Source organism: Haemaphysalis longicornis, unplaced genomic scaffold (genome assembly GCF_048455015.1).
Source record: "Haemaphysalis longicornis isolate Haplotype H1 unplaced genomic scaffold, Haemaphysalis longicornis Haplotype H1 scaffold_1, whole genome shotgun sequence".
Taxonomy (NCBI): domain Eukaryota; kingdom Metazoa; phylum Arthropoda; class Arachnida; order Ixodida; family Ixodidae; genus Haemaphysalis; species Haemaphysalis longicornis.
This window is the reverse complement of record NW_027526203.1, coordinates 357,794,138-357,819,140: the sequence shown is the minus strand read 5'-3', so window position 1 is coordinate 357,819,140 and position 25,003 is coordinate 357,794,138. Positions and strand designations below refer to the sequence as shown.

General features: G+C 43.8%; 1 protein-coding gene across 3 annotated transcripts in view; it reads left to right on the top strand.

Moving 5' to 3' along the window:
• Uif (sushi, von Willebrand factor type A, EGF and pentraxin domain-containing protein uif) overlaps positions 1 to 25,003 on the top strand; it is a 134,140-nt gene that overhangs the window by 89,304 nt on the left and 19,833 nt on the right. For all 3 annotated transcript variants that reach the window (XM_077686135.1, XM_077686136.1, XM_077686137.1), the window contains 28 exons: positions 1,345 to 1,439; positions 1,958 to 2,179; positions 3,332 to 3,494; positions 3,811 to 4,002; positions 4,310 to 4,489; positions 5,602 to 5,826; positions 7,222 to 7,413; positions 7,938 to 8,078; positions 8,293 to 8,393; positions 9,657 to 9,857; positions 10,709 to 10,913; positions 11,132 to 11,383; positions 11,504 to 11,742; positions 11,908 to 12,127; positions 12,595 to 12,806; positions 13,101 to 13,368; positions 13,778 to 13,936; positions 14,236 to 14,406; positions 15,388 to 15,552; positions 16,503 to 16,697; positions 17,131 to 17,406; positions 18,197 to 18,585; positions 19,219 to 19,392; positions 20,393 to 20,586; positions 21,241 to 21,617; positions 22,289 to 22,454; positions 23,564 to 23,815; positions 24,351 to 24,551. In XM_077686135.1, coding sequence (XP_077542261.1) covers positions 1,345 to 1,439; positions 1,958 to 2,179; positions 3,332 to 3,494; positions 3,811 to 4,002; positions 4,310 to 4,489; positions 5,602 to 5,826; positions 7,222 to 7,413; positions 7,938 to 8,078; positions 8,293 to 8,393; positions 9,657 to 9,857; positions 10,709 to 10,913; positions 11,132 to 11,383; positions 11,504 to 11,742; positions 11,908 to 12,127; positions 12,595 to 12,806; positions 13,101 to 13,368; positions 13,778 to 13,936; positions 14,236 to 14,406; positions 15,388 to 15,552; positions 16,503 to 16,697; positions 17,131 to 17,406; positions 18,197 to 18,585; positions 19,219 to 19,392; positions 20,393 to 20,586; positions 21,241 to 21,617; positions 22,289 to 22,454; positions 23,564 to 23,815; positions 24,351 to 24,551 — 5,827 coding nt within the window. The remainder of the gene's footprint in view (positions 1 to 1,344; positions 1,440 to 1,957; positions 2,180 to 3,331; positions 3,495 to 3,810; positions 4,003 to 4,309; positions 4,490 to 5,601; positions 5,827 to 7,221; positions 7,414 to 7,937; positions 8,079 to 8,292; positions 8,394 to 9,656; positions 9,858 to 10,708; positions 10,914 to 11,131; positions 11,384 to 11,503; positions 11,743 to 11,907; positions 12,128 to 12,594; positions 12,807 to 13,100; positions 13,369 to 13,777; positions 13,937 to 14,235; positions 14,407 to 15,387; positions 15,553 to 16,502; positions 16,698 to 17,130; positions 17,407 to 18,196; positions 18,586 to 19,218; positions 19,393 to 20,392; positions 20,587 to 21,240; positions 21,618 to 22,288; positions 22,455 to 23,563; positions 23,816 to 24,350; positions 24,552 to 25,003) is intronic.

Genomic DNA, 25,003 nt, shown 5'->3' with positions numbered 1-25,003 from the left:
TAACGTCCGAAGGACAGAAAAGAGTGCACAAGACGATGCCCGTCTTGTGCATTCTTCTCTGTCCTTCATCTGTTTGCACTATAACACTTCAACATGAACACCCACCAACTCGCCAAACTATTCGTTTTGTAACAGGAAACCACATCATTGATCAACTGCTTCATCAAAGCAAGTGAAACCCTATTGTCTTGCTTGTGCGAGCCAGATTTTCCTTGCGTTGAACATGGTTCTTAGTTACATCAACTTGATAAGGAGGCCGTATAACTAACATGGTGAGGAACAGCGCAGAAAAATGGGACTGGGGTTCACCAAGTTTACAAACTCACACAGTTACTACCCTGCTTGTGACACTAACCTTTGACAAGAAGTGGGACTCGCATTACTCGGAGCACAGTGACCTACGCTGCTCTTTCCATTGCGTGGTGGCGCTTTATAAAACTGACTGCATGTCATCTAGCAGTCGGTGATAAGTTTTTTTCACATGTATAGCCAGCACTGTTCTTAGGGGCAAGGATATGATGACAAAGACCCCTTTCCAGATTGTGCATGACAGCATGCCCAAGGTGCTTTCTACAAGTTCAAAATCAAGGATAATAACCTTAATGCAAAAATGATGACATCGAAAAATTTAGGGGCACCTAGCAAGCTGGTGACGTGCAGAGTAGAAGAGGGGATTGCGATTTTCGGGCTCCAGCCTGTGATGGGTGGGTGTCCCCAGTGTAAACGTGAGTGAGAAAGTGAAAAGAAGGAGATTGTTTTTGTGGGGGCTTTTATAGTAAAACGGAGTGGGAGATGCTGTGCACAGTGAAGAGAGAGCGTGAGAGAGAGAAAGCAGAGAAAAAGGCACCAGTTCTAACACTAGGGCTGTGATGATTTTTACAAGTTGTTCCCAAGAAGGTCATTCTACATATACTATGCCCTTTTTGCATGCTGCAGTATCGTACATATACATGTTTTTCAAGATAAAGTACAAGTATCCGTGTGAGGTTTTGTACTTTAAAGAAGCTCTGATGCACAGTTGGCTTCTGCCCATATAAACCCTGAAGGAATGGCAAAGCTGGCTCAAAATTAAGGAACATATTGAATGAACAAAGTGCGTAGTTTCAACTTTGATGAGACCGTTACCAAAACGTTTTTTTAAGACATGCTGATTGAACTGAGGATTATGCCCATCTTTCATTATTTTTATTCATTTCAATTCAGCTAAATAAAATATTTGCTTCCTCCTTAAAATATGGGAAGAGAACTAACTGTGCAATATTTTTCTCAGTATGTCTGTTGCATTTGATTTGGGAATACGGCTGGCATTTTCTTCTGCTAAACTACTGCTTGTGAACCATTCAGACTGCAGGCCTGTTGGTGACCTTGGACTGAGTAATGGAGCCATACCTGACACAAGCATCAAGGTCTCTGGCACTGAAGGAGGTTACCACAAAAATGTAAGTGTGCTACAAAAAATTTCAGTTGAAGAAATAAAAAAAATTTCGGTGTAACCAGTGGTAAATCAATCAAGATTCTTCCAGTCTTTCGGGGATATAATTATGCATTCCTCTACTAGCGAAAATGCAGCTAGCCAGCGTAAGTTGCAGTGAGATAGAATCACCAAGGAAAGAAAAGGACTTAAATGTAAAGAAGATATGATGACTGAAAGAATATTTGGCACACAATAGTATGAATGCTATGCATCCTGAAGCAAAAAAGGGCATGATTTTAGAAATTTTGCAGTATCACAGCTCAAATTTCAGATTTAACATACTGCAGGAACCCGTGGCCAATAAGGTGTGCCATGGTGAAGGGCGGCGTTTTTAACATGGACGACCCTGATCTTTTTGCCGTGGACCGAAGTCTCACACACGCGGCTGTTTTTGTGTTTTGCAGTGTCACTTTTGATGTTCTTGTTTTAAAATTGATAGCATTCAGTGTCCAGGAGCTTTAAGCCACGCACAAACTATCGCAGAATGTCCGACTAGATGGGCCCCGTGGATGGTGTGGAAACATTCCCCGGTCGGGCGAGAACTGGGTCCAGGTCGACCTGAGTGCGCCCACAGTGGTGCGTGGCTTCAGGACGCAGACAGTTGTCCGTGACGATGGGTCCCAGGCATTCCCCCTGAGTGTGCGCATCCAGTACACCGACGACCTCACTGACATCTTCAGGGACTTTGCCGACCCGACAGGAAAGGTAGGACGTAGCTGCTCTTTGTCCGCACCCTTGGGCACCATCAGAGTTTCTCCCACAGGGTGAATGGCTAATACTGCAGTAATAACTAACATTGTTATTTGTGTGCAACACCACTGCACTAGTTGCATTTTGTAAAAAAATTTGGTACTCAGCAACAGTTACTGAAAATTCAATTTAAAATGCATATTCAGCAAGAAATGAAATGTGAACAACAATTATGAACCTTATTTAGGAAGGTTGAAAGATTCTGCTTCACTGATGCAAAATAACAACATGGTTAAACAAGATTGTGGAAATTCTATGACTGAGTTTATTATTACAAAACATCCATGTCAATTCTTGACATTTATGAGGGAGAACTCTCAAGATTTGTGCATCCCCATTCATACTTTTTAGTTTTCATTTAATTTGTTACTGAGTCTATATCTAAAGTATTCTATTTTCCCTCAGTCACTTCAATGCAGGCTTCGAAAAGACAAAACAGTATTCATGCACTGCGTAGTTTACTCGCCTTCTGATTCCACTCAGTTTCCAGCGTCTTTGCTCCTGGCCTCTGCTGCAAACTGTTTTTGTAAACATTTTTATTACTGTTGCGATTATTTTGACAATTAGTGAAAACAGAAATGTATCTAATGACTTCTTAACGGTGTTTTTGTGTGGCTTTCAAAAAAAAAAAAAACGAAAAATAAATAAAAAATAGCAAGCATGCACACAAATGCTGACCAGTGTATAGGCAGACCTAAAAAATACATCAGGCATGGTTGAATAGGCAGTGTGGTTCAACAAAAACTATGCCATCATGTTAAACATAATTTAAAAATTCTTTCAGCTACTTCGGGCCCCTTGTACAAGTTCATATTTCTGACCTCAGCTGTTCTGTTGCAACCACTGGTAGACAGGATTGGTTGTGATTCTGCACACACTATTTAACACTGAAATGAATTCTAAATACCTCCGAGCATAGCTGATGATTTTATAACTACACACAACGTAGACACCCTGGACTAAATCTGCATACAGCCCTGAAAAGTTATTTTGCTGAAAAATCGCACGCATTGTTAACCCTGGTACTCCTCAACCAATAGCTGTACTTAACATGCAAGCATTATACTAAAGCATCTTTGCGGTTGTTGTGGCCCATGTCCAATGCAGGCGCTCGAGTTCCGGCTCACGCCCAATGGAGGCTCTGGCCTGGCCGTGGTCAACCTGCCCCTGCCGTTTGAGGCCCGCTACGTGCGTGTGCTCATTGTGGAGTACGTGGGTGCTCCCTGCATGCGGCTGGAGCTCATGGGCTGCTCTCGTCAGGACTGCCTTGGTAAGTGGCACCCAGACTCTGTGGAACATTAGAGGAGGAATCTCTGCTAACTAGCAGATATGTATGTAGAAGCCCCTGTCATTTACAACATTGCATGCATTACAAAAGGCTTATCTCTTGTGAGCTAAGCTTTTTTGGTGCCCAGTATGGTACCGCTGGACAATGCAGGAAAGGACATAATATTAACACAAGCATTCTGTTTTTCAAACTGCGTGTCTTGCACAACTGTAAGGATGGTGAACTGGTTGCTATATTATCCCCAAACAGAAACAGTACCAGACGGTTGTGAGGTTACATAACACATTTTATCTTACAGATGTCAACGAATGTGTGCACAAAAATGGTGGCTGTGACCAGCGGTGCATCAATAGTCCGGGTGGCTTCAACTGCCTGTGCAATGTTGGCTACGACTTGTACACATCTAATGGCACAAACGGCTTCAACATCCTGCCCAGTGAGACAGGGACAAGAGATGGAGACATGTACCGCATCAACAAGACCTGCGTTCGTAAGTTGCTCCCCCACTCTCCCTCTTTTTTAAGTCCGCTTTTATTGCCAGCATAAAATTAATGCTGCATGTCCCACTGAACTTGCTATCTCATTAGCTAGGTGATCAAGGGAGCGCTCCTAGAATTGGAGATCACCTGTATTTTTTTGTTAATCTTGGTGGCACAAAGAGAATGTCGTGCTATAGAATCATGCAATGCATATACTTAAATACAGTGTATTTTTTTTTAGAAAAAAGCAAAGAGAACATGTAGCAAACATTTATCTCGGCATATGAACTTTCCACCTTGACTTTCTCTTTTACGCAGCCAAAATGTGCTCCACACTGGAAAGGCCCGAAAATGGTCAGCTCCTGTCAACAAAATCCATCTACCACTTTGGAGACACCATCCACTTCCAGTGCAACTTTGGCTACATCATGCTGGGAAGCACAACTCTGACGTGCACAAGCGGGGGCAACTGGAACGGCACTGTGCCCACCTGCCAGAGTAGGTGCACTGCTGGCTTGCTCACTCGCGGCGTCCGAGTGCACCTCATCACAAAGCAAAGTGAAGTTGAGGGGCAAGATAGTGCCTGTGTAAGGGTCGAACCTTGTGTTGATATCTCGGGCAGCTATCAAAGTGTGAGAAATAAAGGAATTATTAATAAGTGTAGCACCCGCATCACGGTTAATTTGACTTTACTGAGCACATGGCCAAGAGAGGTGGCCACCAACTCTGCCACCCGAACATATAGTATGCTTGCAATGCAAGTTGGGCAGTCTTGAGATACTATGTAAACAGTAGTAAGACTGTGTACTCCATAGCTTTCCGCTTGGCGTCATCATGGCTAATTATCAAAGGGTCATAGTGTGGATGCACGGACACTTCACAATGACCCTTGAGGATCAGTCACGTGCTTTTTCACTATGTGCACCCTGCACTAAACGCGGTCATGTTAGTATTGGTTGTGTTAAGTCTGTAAACCTAGACATAGAGTGGTCACATTGAAACCTTCACACAGTGGCTGCAATTGCTTGCCCCTTATCTCATGCACTGAGCCTCACTGCACAGGAATAGCCAGACATGGCTATTTAGTTGTTCAGTTATGAAAGTTATGAAAGTGTCTTAATTTGCTGTAATCATTATTTGTGTAGTGTCTTGCCTGGTGCAGCCTTAGTTATCCCATGCTGTGTAAGTTACTGACAGTCAAGTTGTGGTCAGGGCATTGCTTTTGTCTTTGAAATACTCCCCACTATGTAGTCACACTTCACAGTTTCCAGGCTACCGCCCCTGTCATAAGATAAAACATTTCTCACAAAAACGATAGCTAGCCTAGCATGCTTCACTGGCTTGGTAACTTAGAGAAGTGTTTTTGTGCCGGTTTATGGGCTTGAATCTTTTGGCTCTGTTTCGTAGCCAAGCTTGCCCATTAACCTAGGAACTTCTGATCAAGACAGTGCAGATGTTGGCACCATATCTGAGCTTGAAAAAATAGCATTTTTCATTGTTTTTGTTTTTCAGTTTTTAATGTAAGCCATTTTTGCTTGTATTTGAGCCAAATTTTTCGGTGTCTAGTCATTACAGGGTTACTAAGGCAATTCCTTCTAAAAAATTTTCAGTTGCTACCTGCCCAGTCCTGGATGACGACGCAACACAGGGTCTGGCAGTGCGCTCGAATGCAGCGTCTGATCATGTGACCTTCCAAAAGAACGTGACAGTGTCTTGCAACGAAGTGGGAAGGCCCCTGAGGGAGACAGCCACAGCTGGCTTCAGGCAGTGTGTCTACAGTCCGACGGAAGGCCGCTCCGATTACTGGCTCTCAGGCGCACCCCCGGAGTGCCGGAGTAAGCCATCCATGCACACATGCTGTTTTCGTTGCATAGAGCTGATTATTGCGCACTACAGAAGTGAAGCACGTAATGTTTTTTTTCACACTGAGTTCCTTTTCTATTCTTTTTTTAGAGCCTGATTGTTATGATTGCATTGTGTACCTACAATACGGCCCATTATTGTTAATGAAAGCAGGGCCTGCAACCAAATAACCAAACAAATGAAGAAAAAGTAATTCAAACGATATGCATACATTAAAAAAAAATATATTCTTTTTTTAGAGCCTGATTGTTATGATTGCATTGTGTACCTACAATACGGCCCATTATTGTTAATGAAAGCAGGGCCTGCAACCAAATAACCAAACAAACGAAGAGAAAGTAAAGTTTTTCAAACGATATGCATACATTAAAAAAAAACTTCACTTTTTTTTTCCCCCAAACGATATGCATACATATTTTTTCTTGGCGCTCTTTGCCCTTAGTCGGCCTTGTGCCATAAAAACCGAATCATCATCATCATCATCATCGATATGTATACATAGCACAGGGACAGGGCTACACCTGTAATCTAAGCCGTCATAAAATTTTAAAAAAGAACGTACAGTAGACTCGCGATAATTCAAACTTGGATAGTAATTCAAACAAATTTCAAAATTTGGGTTGGCCTGCTATGTTTTAAATATATTTTATAGATGCCTAATTTAAATGGCTTCATTACATAAATTCGGCTAATTCGTACTTTTTGCTTGTCCTTACCAGAAAATATCTGCTGCATTTGCTGCTTCTAGCTGCACATTTGCATCCTTATATTAACAACAGTCCCAGATAAAGCTGCATACCTGCATACGTATATGGCAAAGAAATTAACTATGAAATTAAATTAAAGAAATTAAATATGGCACAAAAACTCTCATGCACAGACAAAGCAGTCACCTATTCATTTTTTTTGCGTTCAGTGTTAGTAGCACTTCAGTATTGTGCGTGAATGTTGCACTATTAATAAATATATGTGAATTTTTCATTACTATACAAGTTGGTATGTGGCCCCTAGCCATATTTATGTCAACTTCTGATAACTCAAACTTCTGGTAATTCAAACAAAATCCTGGGGACCTTTTGAGTTTGAATAATCGGGTGTCTGCTGCACTTCTCATGCAAGGGGATTGTTATGACATATGGACCTATATAATTTGTGTACACCCAACTGATGCAGTAGTATTAGTCCAGTGCTGTATTTGTTATATTTACTACAAGAACATTTCACTGCTACCACTTCACTGCTTTGCGATAAAAAATTCAGCAAATTTAATTCTATTAAAAATGCCTTTGAAAGCAGACTTAAGCTATTATCTATACAAGGATTAGTGCACATTTGCATTTCTAATTTAAACTATTTTTCCTTTGCAGGAACCGACTGTGGACCTCCACCAGACACCATTGGCGCCACGTATGGATTCCATGTGGACACAAAATATCGCGCAAGCTTCTTCTTTGGCTGCGAAGACACCTTCACCCTCGTTGGCAAAAGCAAGCTAAATGACAACGTCATCCGCTGCCAGGAAGATGGAACATGGGACTTCGGAGACCTGCGATGTGAAGGCATGTTGTTCTTGCACACTCAAAATTAATCCAGGTCACTCACGGATAGCAGCTGTGATAACAGAGATGTGCATAGCTAAATATCAACTCAACCCCAGTCATTTACAACAAGTTCTAAACTCTAAATACCAATTTTACTCCAAAAACATAGAATTGTTCAAGAGCGCTGTCGACTTTGTGACAGGTTACATCTTAAGTAGCTGTGCTTATTGTAAGTGAGTCCATTAGTGTTATCACCCAAACTAATTAGTGGTAACAGGTTTTATGCAAACATCTTTTTTTTTTTATATCTGCATGATTATCAGTTTATGCGTCGTTCTTCGAATTGAAACCTAAAATACAGTGAGCATTTCACCTTAGATTCAGTACTTACCCGTGTGAGTGCTACCTGACCTCTGCATTTGATTCATGTCCAGTTCGAGCTAAAACTTTGGCTTTCTCACACCCCGAGTGTACATGCATACATACACAACACCTGCCACGCCAAGGTGCTTCCACTGCCATTTATCGCGCTCTCCACTCAGGTCCAGTGTGTGATGACCCGGGACGACCTCCAGATGGCTACCAGATTGCCACCAGCTTCGAACAAGGCTCAGAAGTGGTGTTTTCTTGCAATCGACCAGGCTATGTGCCGTACACCACTGACCCCATCACCTGTGTGAAAAGTAAGTCGGGGGTATGCTTTGCCAAAGTCAGTGCACTAGCACCAATGTCAAACCAGCTTGCCACTGGAGGTGAAAACAGACAACTTTGAATTGTACTTGAGAACAGGTTGGCTAAATACTTGTTATACGACTCCGATTAAGGCGCATAAGGCTAAGAAAACTTAATGTTGTGGTTCTGCAGTGTGTTCTGAATGAAAGATTTTGCGCTCCACAGATGCTGAATGCAAAGTGGTAAAGGCGCTTGGAATAACCTCGGGTGCTATACCAGACAGTGCCATCAATGCCACTTCACACAGGAGCAACTATGAACCAAAGGTAAGGTGCTATCTGGAGTTACGTTCATAAATTGTACGCTGCTTTGTAAATTAAGCCGACAGTAATTAGAACAACAGGTCCTTACTTTTGTCAAAATAGCACCCAATTAACCATCACTTATATTTTTCATGCACCATAAAAACTTTTTTTTTTGCATTACAAACTATACGTGAACTATGAATGAGTTGCTGCTAGTCATTAGTATGTGTAAATTTGAAAAATAAAATGAAATGAAATACAACTGCAATTTAAAACCATTCAGATATACAATAGCATATTTGAACAAGACAGGACAAAATAGGTATGCCAGCAAAGATTGCTGTTGTGTAGATATAAAGGCCAAAAAGCAGGTTTAGTGTGATTAAAAGCTTTAGCTGCAAAGAGAGGGAGAGAGTGTGTAAAACAATAAGCTGACATGTAGCTACACTAATAGTAGCAGCAAAAGCATCAGGCTTCAATCACAAGCCAAATGGATTTGTGGTGCCTGGTCCCACAGCTCTCAGCAAATCGCAAGCTTCCTTTCAGAAATAAAAAGTGTATAAAGCACTAAGACTGGGCAGGTAAAGTTAACTACAGCCTGAAAAGAGCATGCACAGCCACATAGCGGGCTGCACTTTTTGTCCCTTTCTTGAGATAATGGTTCCCATTCAGAAGCTGTAAAGGTTCTACAGTTTGCAGTCACTAAGAGACATTGTGTACACACAAACAGATGGAAAACCCCGGTATGCAGTTAAGTGTCACTGGGTGAGCTACGGAATGCTGCTCAGCACAGAGCAGTGCCAGCTTCATGTTCAGAAAAACTCCCTTTGATTGACACTTTACTCCATTCGAACAAATTGTCAGTCCCCTTTCAAGTTCCATTGAGGGAAATTGCATGTATTTATGTACAGTATACGGCATGCTTACTAGGCATTATACAGTAACAGTGCTTGTAGTAACACTACATTGCAATTAGTAACATTTTGACTACTTGCTTTGGTGTCTTTCTATTCTCAGCCATGTGTAAAATTTTGCACGAAAAGTTCTTCCAGTCTACAGGAATCTACAGCCCTGTTCAAAGTTTCACTTTTATTTTTGTTTACTGAGCGCCAGATAAAACTGGATTTTCACTCGGTTTGGTGACTTATGCTCTAATTTTATGTATTAAAAAAAGAATTATGTAAGCAGTCGAGTTTGCCAGACTACTTCTGGGCGTGAGATGTGTAAAGTTCCTTCAGTGTATTACACAGCCAACTTCTTTCGTTTCCCTTTTTAACCCTCTAGAATATTCGCCTGAACAGTGCCACAGGTTGGTGCGGCCAGCAGGAAGCCTTCACTTACGTAACAGTGGACATGCGCAAGATCTACCACATCAAGGCTCTTTTGGTCAAGGGTGTCGTGACCAATGATGTTGTGGGTCGCCCAACAGAGCTGCGTTTCTTCTACAAAACAAGAGAGAATGAAAACTTTGTTGTCTACTTCCCTGTAAGTGTACTGTGATGCTACCAATCGTGCCCACAAACTTTTTACAAACTGGTGCGTGTACCTAAACGACAGGGTGGATGGCAGTGCTTTCAGAGTGAATTAAAACAGTGCATGTACACTTTGTTTGGAAATGCATGAATCGGATGAGCTAACATCAATCACATTCCGAATGTTGCCAGTGCTTTCTTCTTTTCAGTATTCATTTGCTGAGGTCAAGAGGTCTTGTTCTAGCTGCATGAGCAGATTTTAGAAAATTTACCTTTTGATTTAGTTCTGGAATGTTCACTAAGGTTAGATGCTTGAGTGAACTGGTGATTCATGCTTGTTACACAGTGCATTGAAGACGGTTAATGAGGGTGTGAATACACCACACCACACGGTGCTGTCCCTTTCTCACCCGTTATTTCATTTAAACTGTTTTGAAGAATTTGAAGCTGTGTGTGAAGAATGCTTAGTAGTCAATTAATGATTCATATGAGCTTAAACTGCACAATAGGGCCACAAATAAAACTGAAAAAAAAAACTCATTTGAGCGTCTCTTTAATAATTCGTATTCTCTGATTTCACTCACTCCATTTGTTGCTTATACGCCCTGCAGTTACACGATTCTTCCATTTATCCTGCACTGTTTGATGGGTTCTCATCATCATCTGGTATAAAACAACGACAAAAAAAAAGTGTTGTGTCCTGCTTTCACTGCCTCATTGAGTGTCTCCTTTGCATTGTAATTCAAACCGAGGGTGTGGCTAGGTTCCTCCAGCTGCATAATGTTGTCATATACGAAAAGAAAAAGAGGCATCAGATTTGTGGAATTATAGATGTGCTGTTAACGAAGGTTGTGCTCTTTTCAGAATTTCAACTTGACCAGCAGGGACTCCAAAAACTATGGAGAGCTGACAGTCATCCCACTGCCATTGAGTGTACGTGCTCGCTACGTGATTCTGGGAATAGTGTCATACAACAAAAACCCTTGCCTGAAGTTTGAACTGATGGGTTGTGAAGATACTGAAGAAGAAGTCTTGCTTGGCTATGACAATGGCTATTCTTTTTGTGTCGGTGAGTACTCTCATTTACATGTGAAGCCGTTCAGTGTGAAAAAAGGGTGTTATGTTCCCCCTTCCTTGAGTTAAATTAGGGCTTAACAAATTCAGGTATAAAAACCTGACGTTCAGTATCAGGATAAAAAAAAAAAAAGCTTGCATTACATTCACGTAAATATGTAGGCGATGCAACAGAATTAACGCTGCCTCTGCCTGGATTGTGAAAACTTGCAGACCGAGAACCCCCTGCATTCATCAATTGCCCCTCCCACCCCTTGGTCCTGGAGCGCACACCATCTGGCCACGTTCCTGTGAACTTCTCAATCCCACATGCCGTCGACAATTCCGGACGCATTGCACGCTTTGAGGTCCGCCCAGTAGGCTTCAAGCCCCCCGCAGTTGTGTTCGAGGACACCGTGGTTGAGTACATTGCCTACGACTTTGACGGCAACATGGCTGTATGCACAATCAACATCACCGTACCAGGTATGTGCACGCCATGTGTGCAGAAAAATGCGGACACGAGTCCCCTACCTGAGCAAGCAGCACTGCCTAGCACGATGCCCGTGATAACTTCTTGTATCTTTTGATGCTCGCTTTCTGCAGACTACACACCACCATCGCTGACGTGTCCCCAGTCCTACGTTGTGGAGCTGACTGAACGTCAGGAGAGCTACCTGGTCAACTTCAACGAAACTCGTCGGTTTATCAATGCTACCGACAAGTCTGGAAGTGTGGAAATAACACTGACACCAGAAAGTGCAGTGATACCCATTGGAGGCTACAGAAACGTCACGGTCACAGGCACAGACAGATTTGGAAACCAGGCCTTTTGCTACTTCCAGGTCAGAGAAACGTTCTCACTATTTAATTTAGAAACTAAACTTTAGTCAAGTGGCAAGTGGCACATAACATATGTAGCTGTGGATATCCAGAATGTCTGCAGAATGGTGAACTCGTGTGCTGAGACTGTACCCGTCTTTTCCTTTTTTCCAAACCTGTCGCTGCAGGTGTCCGTGCAAGCGACCACCTGTGTAGCTTGGTCTCTTGCTCCACCTGCCAACGGAGTTGTGAACTGCTTGCCAAATGAAGAGAACACTGGGTACCGATGCCTTGCAACGTGTAACACTGGATTCAAGTTCACTGATGGAGAGCAAGCCAAGACCTATGAATGTGCCAACAAAGAGCAGTGGAAGCCAAGTTCTATCATTCCAGACTGTGTGCCTGAAGGTACTGTGCAATCAGATGTCCCGCTTTCTAGTATCATCCGCTCTATATCTTTATAGCTGAATTTCATATGCAATACCCATAAGAATGTTTAGGGAGCACAGCAGTTGAAGTGTTTGACTGTCACCAGCACCAGTTCAGAAATAATAAAAATTGTGTTGCAGGGCACAACACAATACTGAGTTGTAGGTAAACACGGTCTGCTTTTCGAGAACCAGTACAGGCCTTGGGTAGTGGCTATTATTCTGTTTAGTTTTTTTTTTGAAATTTTGAGCTGACACGTAACTGTCAATTACTGTTGGTTAAAGTAACCCTTTCCACCCAATTAACCAACACTTAAGTACCTGGCATAAAATACAATGCCTCGTTATTCAGCTTTATAGGGAGCATGCATGCACTATCACCTAGATAGCGTCCATTCATTTAGTGTATAACTTACAGCAAAAAATACATTCCTTTTGTCCTTTCAGACACCAACCAGGCAGCATATGACGTGATAGCCTCGGTGGAGTACAGGGCAGGTGGTGCACTGTCCGCTGTCTGCCTGAACCACTACGTCAGCTACGTGTCTACGTATTACAGCTCCCTCAACAGGTTGCTCTCTGACCGGTGCTCCGCCATCAACGTCCAGATGGACATTTCCTTCCACAACACCAGCATCAGGACACGAGGCGAAAATGAGGTGACCTTGCGAGTCTAGAACACTTCTTGCATCTATTTACAGGGCAACACGAGTTCAATGAATTCAATTCACGGTCGTGAAGCACTCTTTAAACATCAGATGTTGCACACGACAACACAGCAGAGGCCAAAAACAGCTTGAAGTTCTGCGCATTGCTCAATATTTACAAGCATAGCCAAATAAAATCTAAAAGCAATAAAATTCTGACAGTAATGGTTGTGTTTTAGAATCTGTTCATGCGTTTAGTAGTGGTGGTGGTAGAAGTGTTCTGAAGTTGACATTTTGCACGTGTAGATCACCATTGGTTACACCCTGCGGATCGTGCCAGTGGTCCGTCAGCGTTTGCTCTACGACCTCTGTGGCTCGACGCTGGGGCTTATCTTTGACCTGAGCGTTCCGAGCACGTCTGCAGTCATCGAACCCATCCTCAACATCAGCGCTCAGAACGTGGGAGGCCAGTGCCCCACCATCCAGGCCATCCGCTCCACAGTCGATCGGGGATTCAACTGCGAGGCAGGAGAAGTCCTCAACCAGGACGTCACAGGACAAGTGCCCCGCTGTCGTGAGTGCCCCTTCTTCATTCATTCTTCATTCGTTCAAGGTTCACAATCGTTGCAACTCAACACACTTGAAACAGTGCAACCTTGGGGAACACGTAATATTTATCACAGGTAAGAAAAACAAAACTGGGAGTGTCATTAAACGTGCACACTGGTCTTGCATATAGCCCTTATGACTAAGCAGTGTGATTCCAACAGGCTGTAGGATGCAAGATAGTGGTATCCCCGGAGTCTCCACGTAGTGCGCTGTCATTTAACGAGCAACAATAGAGGAATGACAGCCTCTGCAGTCTAGACAAGTGTGCGACAAACCCTGTACTTGTGCCCTAAATTCATGTACTTTTTCACTAAATTCATGTAATTGTGGAGATTGTACCAACTGCTCGTGCCTGCTTTGTTCTCCCCCTGCAGTGCACTGCCCTGCGGGCACGTTTGCCTCCAAGGATGAGAAGTGCACGTTCTGCAGCAGGGGCTTCTACCAGGACCTCACCCGGCAGTCTTCCTGCAAGCGCTGTCCGGTGGGAACTCACACACGTGATGAGGGCAGCAAGAGCCTCACCGAATGCATTCGTAAGCCATCTCCATCAGAACTTTTAAGCATACCATATATCTGCGCCATAAGACAAGCATTATGTTATGTAGGTAAAAAAAATACACCAACGTTTTTTACAAACACTGCTACACTCCTTGCTCCTTCCCTGATAATGAGAAAATGCTTATGATAGGTCAGTGAACAATTATTCAGTTTATGCGAGAAATTCTAAATATGCTGCTCAATGCAAGCATGCTTACTAGGGAGATTAAAACAAGTACTAGCAAGATTTTAGACTTTCAGCATAACTGCATGTCAATGGCGTTACTCTTTGCAGCTGTGTGCGGATTTGGAACATACTCTCCGACGGGCCTGGTGCCTTGCTTGCAATGCCCGTCAAACACCTTTGCTGGCACACCCCCAATTGATGGCTTCAAGGAATGCCAGCGGTGCCCCGCCAACACCTTCACTTACACACCGGGAGCTGACTCTCTGGAGTCGTGCAAACGTGAGAAGCATTTATTGTCCATAGTTCATTTGCTTCATAGGTACTGTTCATAATATTGCATGGGCAGCTTCAGTAATATGCCTAACGAAGCATTTTAAAAAAGCATGGCAAGTCAAAGCCAAAGTTATGGTGTGTTGATGAAGAAAAAAACATTGGCAGCAATGAAAAAAAAGAAAGAATGCATCAGCACAATAATGACTGAAAGTTGAAAAAGTTTCTGAACGCTCACACTGAAGTTAAACAGTGAGCTGAAAATAGCACAGAAGTGCTTTGGCCAGCCCTGTCTGACCCAGAACAAAATTTTTCCATGGAAGTAGCCATTTTTGTGGCTTGGAGCACTATCTTGTTCTTTTCTTTTTTTGAATTTGTTTGTGCCATCTCCTTTTCTCTAAATTTTTCTGTCCTTGCTCAGTCTTGCCGTGTGGACAGTTATTATTTTTTTATGTGACATCAGTGATGCGTACACCCATGCTTCTTCCTATGCATTTTAATGCATTTCTATTACAAAGCAACTTGTAAGTTTAGCACCAATCTTGCCCACTTTATCATCTAGTATTTTGTTCCTTTGCACAGTTAATTTTAGCATGCACCTCAGCAGTGTGCCAAGTGCAACAAGCGATTGAATTATTTGCCGGTAGCCCATAACCTCTTCTCAAAGTTTCAAAATTTCTTTGAGCTTGCCCATAAAGTCATAGCAGTTTATAAAAAAGTTGTTTCTATTATATTAAAATGCTGACTGCAGTCTGCCTTGTCATGGTTGCCTTGCAAGAGACAATACTAAATAAGCAGATCTACTGACAGTAGCCACAGCCAGATTTGTTTAAAGTTGGTGAACAAGCAGATTGTAGTGGACTTTGTATACATGCATCCCGAGATTAAAAAGTAATTACATTCTGAAAAACTGGCGCGATAGCTTGGTCCTGGAGGGTTGCATACGAACGTGTAGTGAATAGAGCGTCGCTGCTGCCTTGCCACGTGCAGCCCGCTGTCCTCCGGGCACATACTCCGAGACGGGACTGGAGCCCTGCTCCCCGTGCCCCATCAACTTCTACCAGCCTCAGGACGGCCAGACTACGTGCGTCAAGTGCGCTCCCAACCAGAAGACAGCCAGGCCAGGTGCCCTGAGCCCTGAGGCTTGCACCCCCGGTACGTTGCACCACCGGAGGTCCAAACATTGCATTCAACCAATGCATTAGGTTCGGGGGGCTCTGAGAGTGTGGGAAAGGGGAGGAATTCGATAAGCATGCGCAAACCGTCTTCACTGTTGTGAACTCCGGCGAATGATCTGCTGCGGTGGCTAGAACACTGTGAACCTGCAACTTCGTGGCACTGAGCACGAAGTTGCAGGTTCAATTGCAGGCTATTTTTTCCTAGGGGAAATCTCGACACATCGGATTGAAATCCGATGTGTCCCCATCAAAGTAAAACCTCCCATTAAAGTAAAAATTCTGCACAGTTGAAGTCATAGTGCAGTCATAAAAAAAAAAAGGGGAACTCATTACTCTGCATGTGCATCCTTCAAGATTTTGACTCTTATATTAATGCAAAATAATGCGTTAAATGGAATAAATATATATATAAAGGGCTGTGATCACACTTTATTTTATTATGACTAAGACCCATAATTATTTCATTTCTGTTGAAGGAAACTGCCTAACTCATGAGTTCAGGGTAATATTTTCTTGATCGCACATTATTTTTTCTCGACTGTACATGTGCACTGGTGGGCAATGCAACAGTAGGGTGCATGAAAGCCAGCCTGAGACTTTGCAGTATGAATTTCGACAGTTGGAGTTGCCAGCATATGATGTCAGATAAAGCCTGAGCTCCAGCCCTGCTAAGATGCAGATCGCAATTTTTATGTAATGTCAATAGTACTCAAACTACAATAAAGACTTATCACTTGCTGAAACATACAAAAAGATGTGATAAAAATATTCTGTGCCTGTTTTGAAGTTACGATAGTATTTGGGTTATGGTAGTGTTACAGAGCAAAGTGCTTTGCACTGTAAAGCAAGGAAATGGGGAAATTAATGTGCATCATCGTATACCACCAATGGTATCTAACACTGTTTCATTTCCTGTTTTCCATCCAGTCCACTGCAATCCAAGCATCTGCCAGAATGGAGGCCTGTGTGTAGCCCAGAATCACGAAGCTGTTTGCTACTGCCCAGCTGGGTTCACGGGACAGTTCTGCGAGACAGACATGAACGAATGCGACAGTGCTCCCTGCTACAATGGGGGAACGTGCATAGACCAGCCGCAGGGATACAAGTGCAAATGTCCGCCAGGTGAGTGACAATTGATGAACAGGTTCAAAAACTGTGGTAGTTGATTTTCCTGCTTCTCCTGGTAAATGCGAGTATAAGCAGCTCTACATGGTGTGTAAAAAAGAACATCTCCAATGTAACAGGCATTAACAAAATTACAGTATGATAGCAACCTGCAACAGATTTTGTAAGCATTCTTTTTCACTTTGATGATTTCTTCTTTGCATGAAGCTTTGTATGGCCCTAATCTTTAGAAGCAGATGCAGGCTGAACGCAAACTTTTTGAGGTTAATTAATAGACGCATTGTAAAATGACCCAGTATTCTTTATTCAACGAGTGCATTACTCCCATCATCTGCTCTTCAAGCACTTGCCCATGGAGGACAAATAGCGCCTGACTGCACCTGGTGACGGCTGGAGTATCATTCCTTTCCCCCTGCCCCTTGTTCTTTAGGCACAAGTGGCCTGCAGTGCCAGGAGGAGCAGAGCGACTGCCTGAACAACACGTGCCCTGAACGTGCCATGTGCCAGGACCTGCCGGGGCAGGGCACAGTGAACTGCCTCTGCCGCTCGGGCTACGAGGGCCCCACGTGCAACATCACGGTGAACCCCTGCACAGTTGGGGACAGTCCCTGTGCCAACGGGGGCCTGTGCGTGCCCCTGCAGCAGGGACGCTACAAGTGCCAGTGCCCGCTCGGCTGGAGTGGCCCCACTTGCCAGATCAACATTGGTGAGCACTGGGTCCCCCTCCACCACTGTCAGCCTGGGCTCCTAAATCTTGCAGGAGTTGCAGAGGAAAAGGAACAGGAAGGGAGCAACAAATCCTCCTCTTCCATTACATAGAATCTCTCTTCCCTATCCTCAGTAGCTGGAGAATGCTCCACTAGTGGTGCATTCCGAGTGACGCCGAGGTGTATTTGCTAAGTTTACGGGAAGGAAAAAGGGGGGATAACACACACTGTATTTGCTAGTGGTAGTTAAGACTGTGTGTGGAGGATGGGCAGAGGTAATTGAGTGTCCATATTGCGCCCCCTTAAAACTAGTACTCTGGGTCACAGAGTGCTGTTTATAGGAGCAGGTGCCATGATTCTGTGTCCATTACCTGACAACCCACCCACCTCCTCCTTCCCACACTCCCCAAGGTGCAGTGTGTGATGATGCGCCACTCCTCAGCCACCTCCCCATTATGTCCATCTCTCACACTAAGTCACCATGGGCACTCTGTGAATGCAATATCATCGTGAGATATACTTTGCTCTGACAGCAACATATGCCTCTCTAAAACGAAGCACAAGTTTCACAGATCGCACATAAGAGCTGCCTTGAAAAAGAATCAGTTTCGCCCCCACCGTAAACCCTGGCTGCTGAAACCGATTGATAGAGGCTTTCATCAAGTTGAAGCAGGTATCCTACAGCAACACCAGTTACAGCTGTTGCTGTAGGACACCTGTTTGAACAAAACTGCACTGCAGCGAAAAAAGAAGAGAGTTACACACATTCCCTGTCCTCCTTTTTGCCAGATGACTGTGCGGAGAACCCGTGCCTCTTGGGAGCCAACTGCACCGACCTGGTCAACGACTTTGTCTGTGACTGTCCGGCAGGCTTCACTGGAAAGCGCTGCCACCAAAAGGTGGAGCTGTGCAACGTGGACCCCTGCGTGCATGGCACATGCGTTGACCGCCTCTTCTACAGCGAGTGCATATGCCATCCGGGCTGGGAGGGCCAGACCTGTGAACGCAACATCGATGACTGCCATTCCAACCCATGTGTGAACAACGGTGTCTGCATCGATGGTATCAACGAGTTCAGGTGTCAGTGTGACACTGGCTACACTGGATCCAGATGCCAGCACACCATCGACGACTGTGAATCTGCACCTTGCCAGAATGGTGGAACTTGCTTTGATCAGGTACATCTCCTGCTGTCCCGTGACAAGTAACTTACGCACTGCAATATAAAGCAAACAAACAAACAAACAAAAAATACCCTGAAGCTTAAATTGAGACGTGATGTGTATATGAATGCACCGTACAATCGTTTGCTACGAGCACCAAAATTTAATTAAGACGCACTTTGTGATGTGACACAAAAAGGGCAGAGGAGTTTGGTTAGACTTCCAGATCAGTGGTGGAAAAAAAGAAAAAGAAGTGCACATTTCTTTCGCCTCGTAGAAGGGCTTAAAAAATTTGAAGCCCTTTCATGTAGTCATTCAATTTTTTTAAAGACGTAGGTGTTTTACCACCTACTATCCCCACCCATTAAAAAAATGCCCTCAGTTTGCACCATCGAGGATTTTGTTCAAAACAAGATATTCTCCATTGGATAAATTTGATATGAAGTCTCATCGAACTGTTATTACAGACAGGAGAGAAAAAGAGAGCTGAATTATTGTCAGAAGAAATTTTATCAGACTGAAAATGTGACATTGTGTGCATGTGGTCCCAGCAGTAGTAATGTGTTGGACTTCAGTGTGCTAATCAAGAAATAAGGATGCCCTACAAGCAAGCATGGGAATAAAATGAACGTGTCTATCTATTTTCAGATTGAAGGCTTCATCTGCCAGTGCAGGCCAGGCTACGTTGGCCTTCAGTGCGAGGCGGAAGTGGATGAGTGTATCAGCAGCCCATGTTACCCGACGGGAACAGAACGATGCGTGGACAGTGACAATGCCTACAAATGCATCTGCAACCCAGGCTATACTGGGGAACTGTGTGAGGTACGCAAGCGGCATGCACATTCATAGCGTCTGTCTTATGCTGACGACACATGTTCGCACGTGGACATCGTTTCTTCAAGTTGCACTACAGTGCGTGATGTCACAAATCATGAGAGGTGTAATGTTAGTAGAGCTTGTCTAAGCATTTTTCTAAAATAGACAGTAAGGCAGGGACATGTAAATGTAAAATAAATGTATGAGGGAGCTTCTGCTGAGCATATGTTTTTTTTAAAAAGGCACAACAAACTTCAGCTCTTAAACATTATGAAGTAGGTTCTCTCACTGCAACTGGTGGTAAGATTTGTTTCAGTCGCGATTTTGGTCAATTGTTTCGCATTTTCGTAATCAGAAAATTTGTGCAGGTGAATGCAAGAGCTATTCGGTAGTGTTTATTCATAGTATGCGACAGCCAGCAGCAAGTTGAAGACTACTGGTGCAATCGGCTATCCGACCTGTCTGGTCATCAGACGCCATGCTAGGAAATCGCACGGGTTTTCTTTTATCCTTCTACTAGCTAGCAGCGCCTTCCCTTGCTTAAGTGACTTTTTGAATTGTCCCTCTTCATGATGTGTGAAGAGGGACCTTTTGCATCACGGAAAAACATAAAGGAAAGAAGAGACAGAAGTGGCCAGCTTTGATAATTTATTTTTAAACAAAACAAGGCATTGTTTGTTTAAAAGACAAAGAATGAATGAGCTTTGAAAGCTTTGATTTTTTTACTTAAAACGAAAAAGTAATTCATCCTTTAGAGTCTTTTTAAAGATAAAAGACATGATGCCTAATTGTGGAATGTTATCATTCCTGAAGTGGTTACCTTGCATATAGCCTCTCTGTTGTCCTTGTTATGTCATGCAACAGAAGGTTCTTAACAACTCAATTGGCTTATGGTGCTGCTACACTTTATGTGTACAGGTGTAGTAGATGCAGCATTAAACAGAGGAAGAAATCTTTATATTCCCTTCCATTTTCCGCCATTAAAAGCTGTTTTCTTCTCTTGCAGGTGAACATCAATGAATGCGAATCCAACCCTTGCCTAAACGATGGGAAGTGCACAGATGCCATCAATGGCTTCAAGTGTTTGTGCCCACCGGGCTGGACAGGTGAACGCTGCGAAATTGATGTTGGAGGCTGTGCATCTGACCCTTGCCTGAATGATGCCCGCTGCATTGACTTGTTTGAAGACTATTTCTGCGTGTAAGTATTCTCTTCATCCTCCAACAAAGAAGTCCTGTAATTTGGTAACCAAATGAGTGCAGTGTACAGAATCTTGGTCAATTAAAATTGGATAAGAGGAATGGCCACATAAATGGAAATACATCTTCAGGCTTGTTTAGTCTTCACAGATGGACTCTTCAGCAAAGGGCGCCCTTGCTAACTGTTTTTGGACCCTTCACTTCTTTATTCTGCATATAGCTTTGGCTTTACCTCATTCGTTGAACAGGATAGCTGCTCATTCAAAAAGAAAATAGAAAAAAAAAAACACGAGTAGAAAAAGGTCATGTATGTTAAGGAAAATTATTTTACCATCTCAGATCATAAAAGAGTGAAAAAATTAAAGCAGTTTCACTCAACGGGAAAGCTGTCGGAAGTGCAGACTAGTGATTCGCCAGAGGGGCTGTGGTGCCGTTGTCTGCTTATTGCTACCACCCCTCATGCTCTTCCCCTCCCTGTCTCGCTCCTCTCTTGATGAGCTGAACAGAGGATTTGTCCAATGCAATTCAAATTTGCTGCCTTGCAAGTGAGCATGGGAATTTTGGAAGTTACGATGCCTAGGGCTGCAGGTGCATTCGTGCATCAACGGGGAGCTGCGATATAGTAATAGCGACCCATTGTGTTTCTCTGCTGCAGCTGTCCCTCGGGCACCGATGGCAAGCGCTGCCAGACGTCCCCGCAACGGTGCATCGGCAACCCGTGCACACACGGTGGAACCTGCCGCGACTACGGCAGCGGCCTCAACTGCACTTGCCCCACGGGGTACAGCGGTGACGGGTGCCAGTACGAGCACAAGGCCTGCGCGGACGTGTGCCGCAACGGTGCCACCTGCAACGAGGTGGCAGGCACATTCCAGTGCACCTGCGCACCGGGCTTCACAGGGCCCCACTGTGAATCCGACCTGCAGGACTGCACCCCGTCCTCTTGCCCACCCAGTGCCACGTGCATCGACCTCACCGGCGGCTTCTACTGCAAGTGCCCCTTCAACCTGACTGGAGAGGACTGTCGCAAACGTGAGTGCAGCAGGCCATGCTGGCTGTGCTAGTCCTTCCGGTGTACTTGGTCATTGCTAGGTCGAGAAGATGTACAACTGTGGGGGAATGGGAGCCTGATGGTTATCATAAGTGCTACAAAATCACTTTAAAAAAAACAAAGGTTTCGCATTCCCTTCTCGCGAAGCTACAATCACTGCTTATTTCATGGCAGGTCACAGCTGCCAACCTGTCCAGTTGCAAGGCTCTAGTTTCAAACTCAGTAGTCACCTTGATTTTGTCTACTAAACAAGTGGAATGTCTAATTCTTCATATTTTTCACGAGAGGGACTTAAATCAGTGAAGAGCAAACAACATGAACATCTTTTGTAACATGAAGTGTGTGGGGCTTTTTAGCTGTAATTTGAGAAAAATAAAATGGCAGCCGGCTATAGATACATTAATGAGAACTACCAGGTGCTTTCAAATATGCACAAGCACCAGCTGCATGTAGCATGCACCTTGCTGTTATTCTTGGAAAAAGTGTATTTTTGATTAATACTTAACAAAGTGCAAACAGCAGCATAAGGACTGCAATAGCAACATGTCTGCTATGGTTTGCTGATAAATGAGACTAAAGCAAGATGCATTAGCTGTTACATCATCACAAAAGCCATCACATTTACATCATAAAACTGTGTTCATTTTTACAGCCATCAACATTGACTACGACCTCTACATCAATGACGAAAGCCGATCTTCCAGTGCTGCTTTGGCAACATCATTTGAGCTTGGTTCCAAGAGCTTGACCATTGCCATGTGGATCCAGTACAACACACCAAGCTCCATAGGAACATTTTTCACGCTCTACAGCGTACAGTGAGTTTACATATGTTCCTTTCCTGTGGATATATTTTATGCCTTACTTATGTTCGATTCGAAACAAATACTAGTCCCCCTGTTAACTAAAGGAAACTGTGATAAAATGTTTTCTGAAGGTAGAAAATACTTCTACAGTCACAGTGCCACCATTTTTAGTTTATGCGGATACCATTGCCACCTGACTAGAGAACAGCTGTGACTACACACAACATGTAAATCAAGCCCATCAGCATGGTTGGCAATGAGAGATGTAAGAAGAAACTTGTCTCATCAGCAAGTAGAGCCAAGACAGTTGATTCAGAAAAAAAAAGAAAGCGGCATTGTTTGTTCAGAACTTGATGGTTTATAATGAAGAACCTAGTAATGCTTCATATTTTAGGCAGGCAGTACTAGATATAAAATAATTGATAGGCATGGAGTAATTAATTTGTTCTTGAAGTTGTGACCAAATAGGTTAACAAGCTGTGGAGCAAAGAGGTGTTAAGGGGTATGTAAAAAACAAACCTGCTCACAATTACCACTGAATTGATTCAAAGGCAGCTTTAAGCAAAAGAAGAGTTAGGCAAGCCATTGTTGTGGACAACACCACACCTGCAGCTATTTCTCGCAAGAATGCAGACCCCCAGCAAACCTTTTCCTGCCCAACATTTTCATGTTTGGTCATTTGCAACCACTAATCTTTCACAATATGTCCTTTTCAATGCAGTACGTGTGTCATAAAGTAAGAGATTCCTATTCGATGCGTGATTAATTGTTTTTTATAACTAGACAGGCTTGCCTAAAAAAATAACATGGGCCCAATCTATCACATGTTCTGTGCCCTTTTAATCCTTGATAAAGATGGTTCATGATAATGAATTGTTATCAATTAGCGCTTGGCACAGCTCTTCGGATTCAGGCCAAATATGAGTTGCTATATACTATTTCACTACTGCACGCTTCAAGCTGTAGTCTAAAAATTAACTAGGTGTTTTCAACTGAAAGTCGCTTTGATTTTTTTTTTGTTGCAATAAGCCTTATTGAGTAGAGAACGGTGAGCCCCACCATTCATCAAGAAAAGCAGACCAGCAAATTTGTTTTCCCTCCCTCCTCTGTTGAACCCTCAGGTCCCCCTACCTGCCGGTTGGAAAGCGCAAGCTTATCATGGCTGATGACACGGGAGTCATGGTGTCGCTGTTCCCCGACCTGACATCGGACATCTACATCCCATACCTGGACAACGTGCCTATCAATGACGGCCAGTGGCATCACATTGTCGTCATCTGGGATGGCAACCACGGAACCCTCACACTTATCACTGACACGGCCGTGGCGGGAATGGTCACTGGCTACATCCACCAGGAACAGCTGCCAGACTTGTACGTACCCTTTGGCCACGTTTCTCTGTTTGGTGAAGGGAATGCATGCACTAAACAGACAAGCGCCTTTGTGAGTCTCATGTGTCTTTTTGTATGGCCACAGCTTTGCACCCTATGACAAAACCATGTGTTTCGTTAGATTCCAGACCACTGGCTGCCTATTGTTATGCTCAGACTTGTTCACCTTATATAGTATGCTGCTTTAAAAATACATATCTTAGCTCAAATGCCATAGCATGCTGTTCATATTTCCCTTTTTCATTCACCCGCCGCGGTGGCTCAGTGGCTAAGGCGTTGCGCTGCTGAGCACGAGGTCGCGGGTTCGATTCCCGGCCGCGGCGGCCGCTTTTCTGATGGAGGCGAAAAGCAAAAACGCCCGTGTGTACGAGATTTCGGCGCACGATAAAGATCCCCAGGCGGTCAAAATTAACTCGGAGCCCTCCACTACGGCGCGCCTCATCGCCTGCGTTGCGTCGGCGCGTTAAACCCCACAATCAATCAATCAATCAATCATCATCTTTTTCATTCAATCCAGTGGTTGGGTCAGCCTGGGTGCCCCTCTGAACGAAGAAAACAAGGCCACTGCAAACAGCGGCTTCCATGGTCGCATCAGCAGGGTCAACATCTGGGACCGGCCGCTTGACTTCACATCAGAGATACCCCATCAGTTCCGCAGCTGCAAAAATGCTCCCGTGCTCTTCGATGGACTGCTTCTCAGGTGGACAGGCTACGACAGGTCAGCAGAACCACAATGCTCCTATGTTACATCCTCTAGATGCCATAGTGCAGCGTCTCCAATTTTATCTGCCCGGTGCCCTCAGTACTATAGTATGGTAAATGAACTTGCTTACACAGAATTATTAACTTAAAACAAAGTTGAGGGATCCTTTTGTAAGTTATGTCCTTTTTTTTAAGCACAAACTGTGTGATTAGAAGCACTTACTAGAAAAAACCAGTGGAGCTTTCATTAAGGCGCTAGTACTGAACGTTGCATGCATTTCAGCTTAGCAGGCATTTGTTTGCTGCATGTCACCATTTTGCAAAACCACTAAGTTTGTGTTTTGCACAAATGCAGGACAGTCCACTTTGCACAATTGCTAGATATGAGCCTGCTATAGCCTGTCTGTTTCTCCCAACGTGTTGTACCATATCTTTTTTGGGATGTTTGGGCACAGTTCTCTGTAGCAT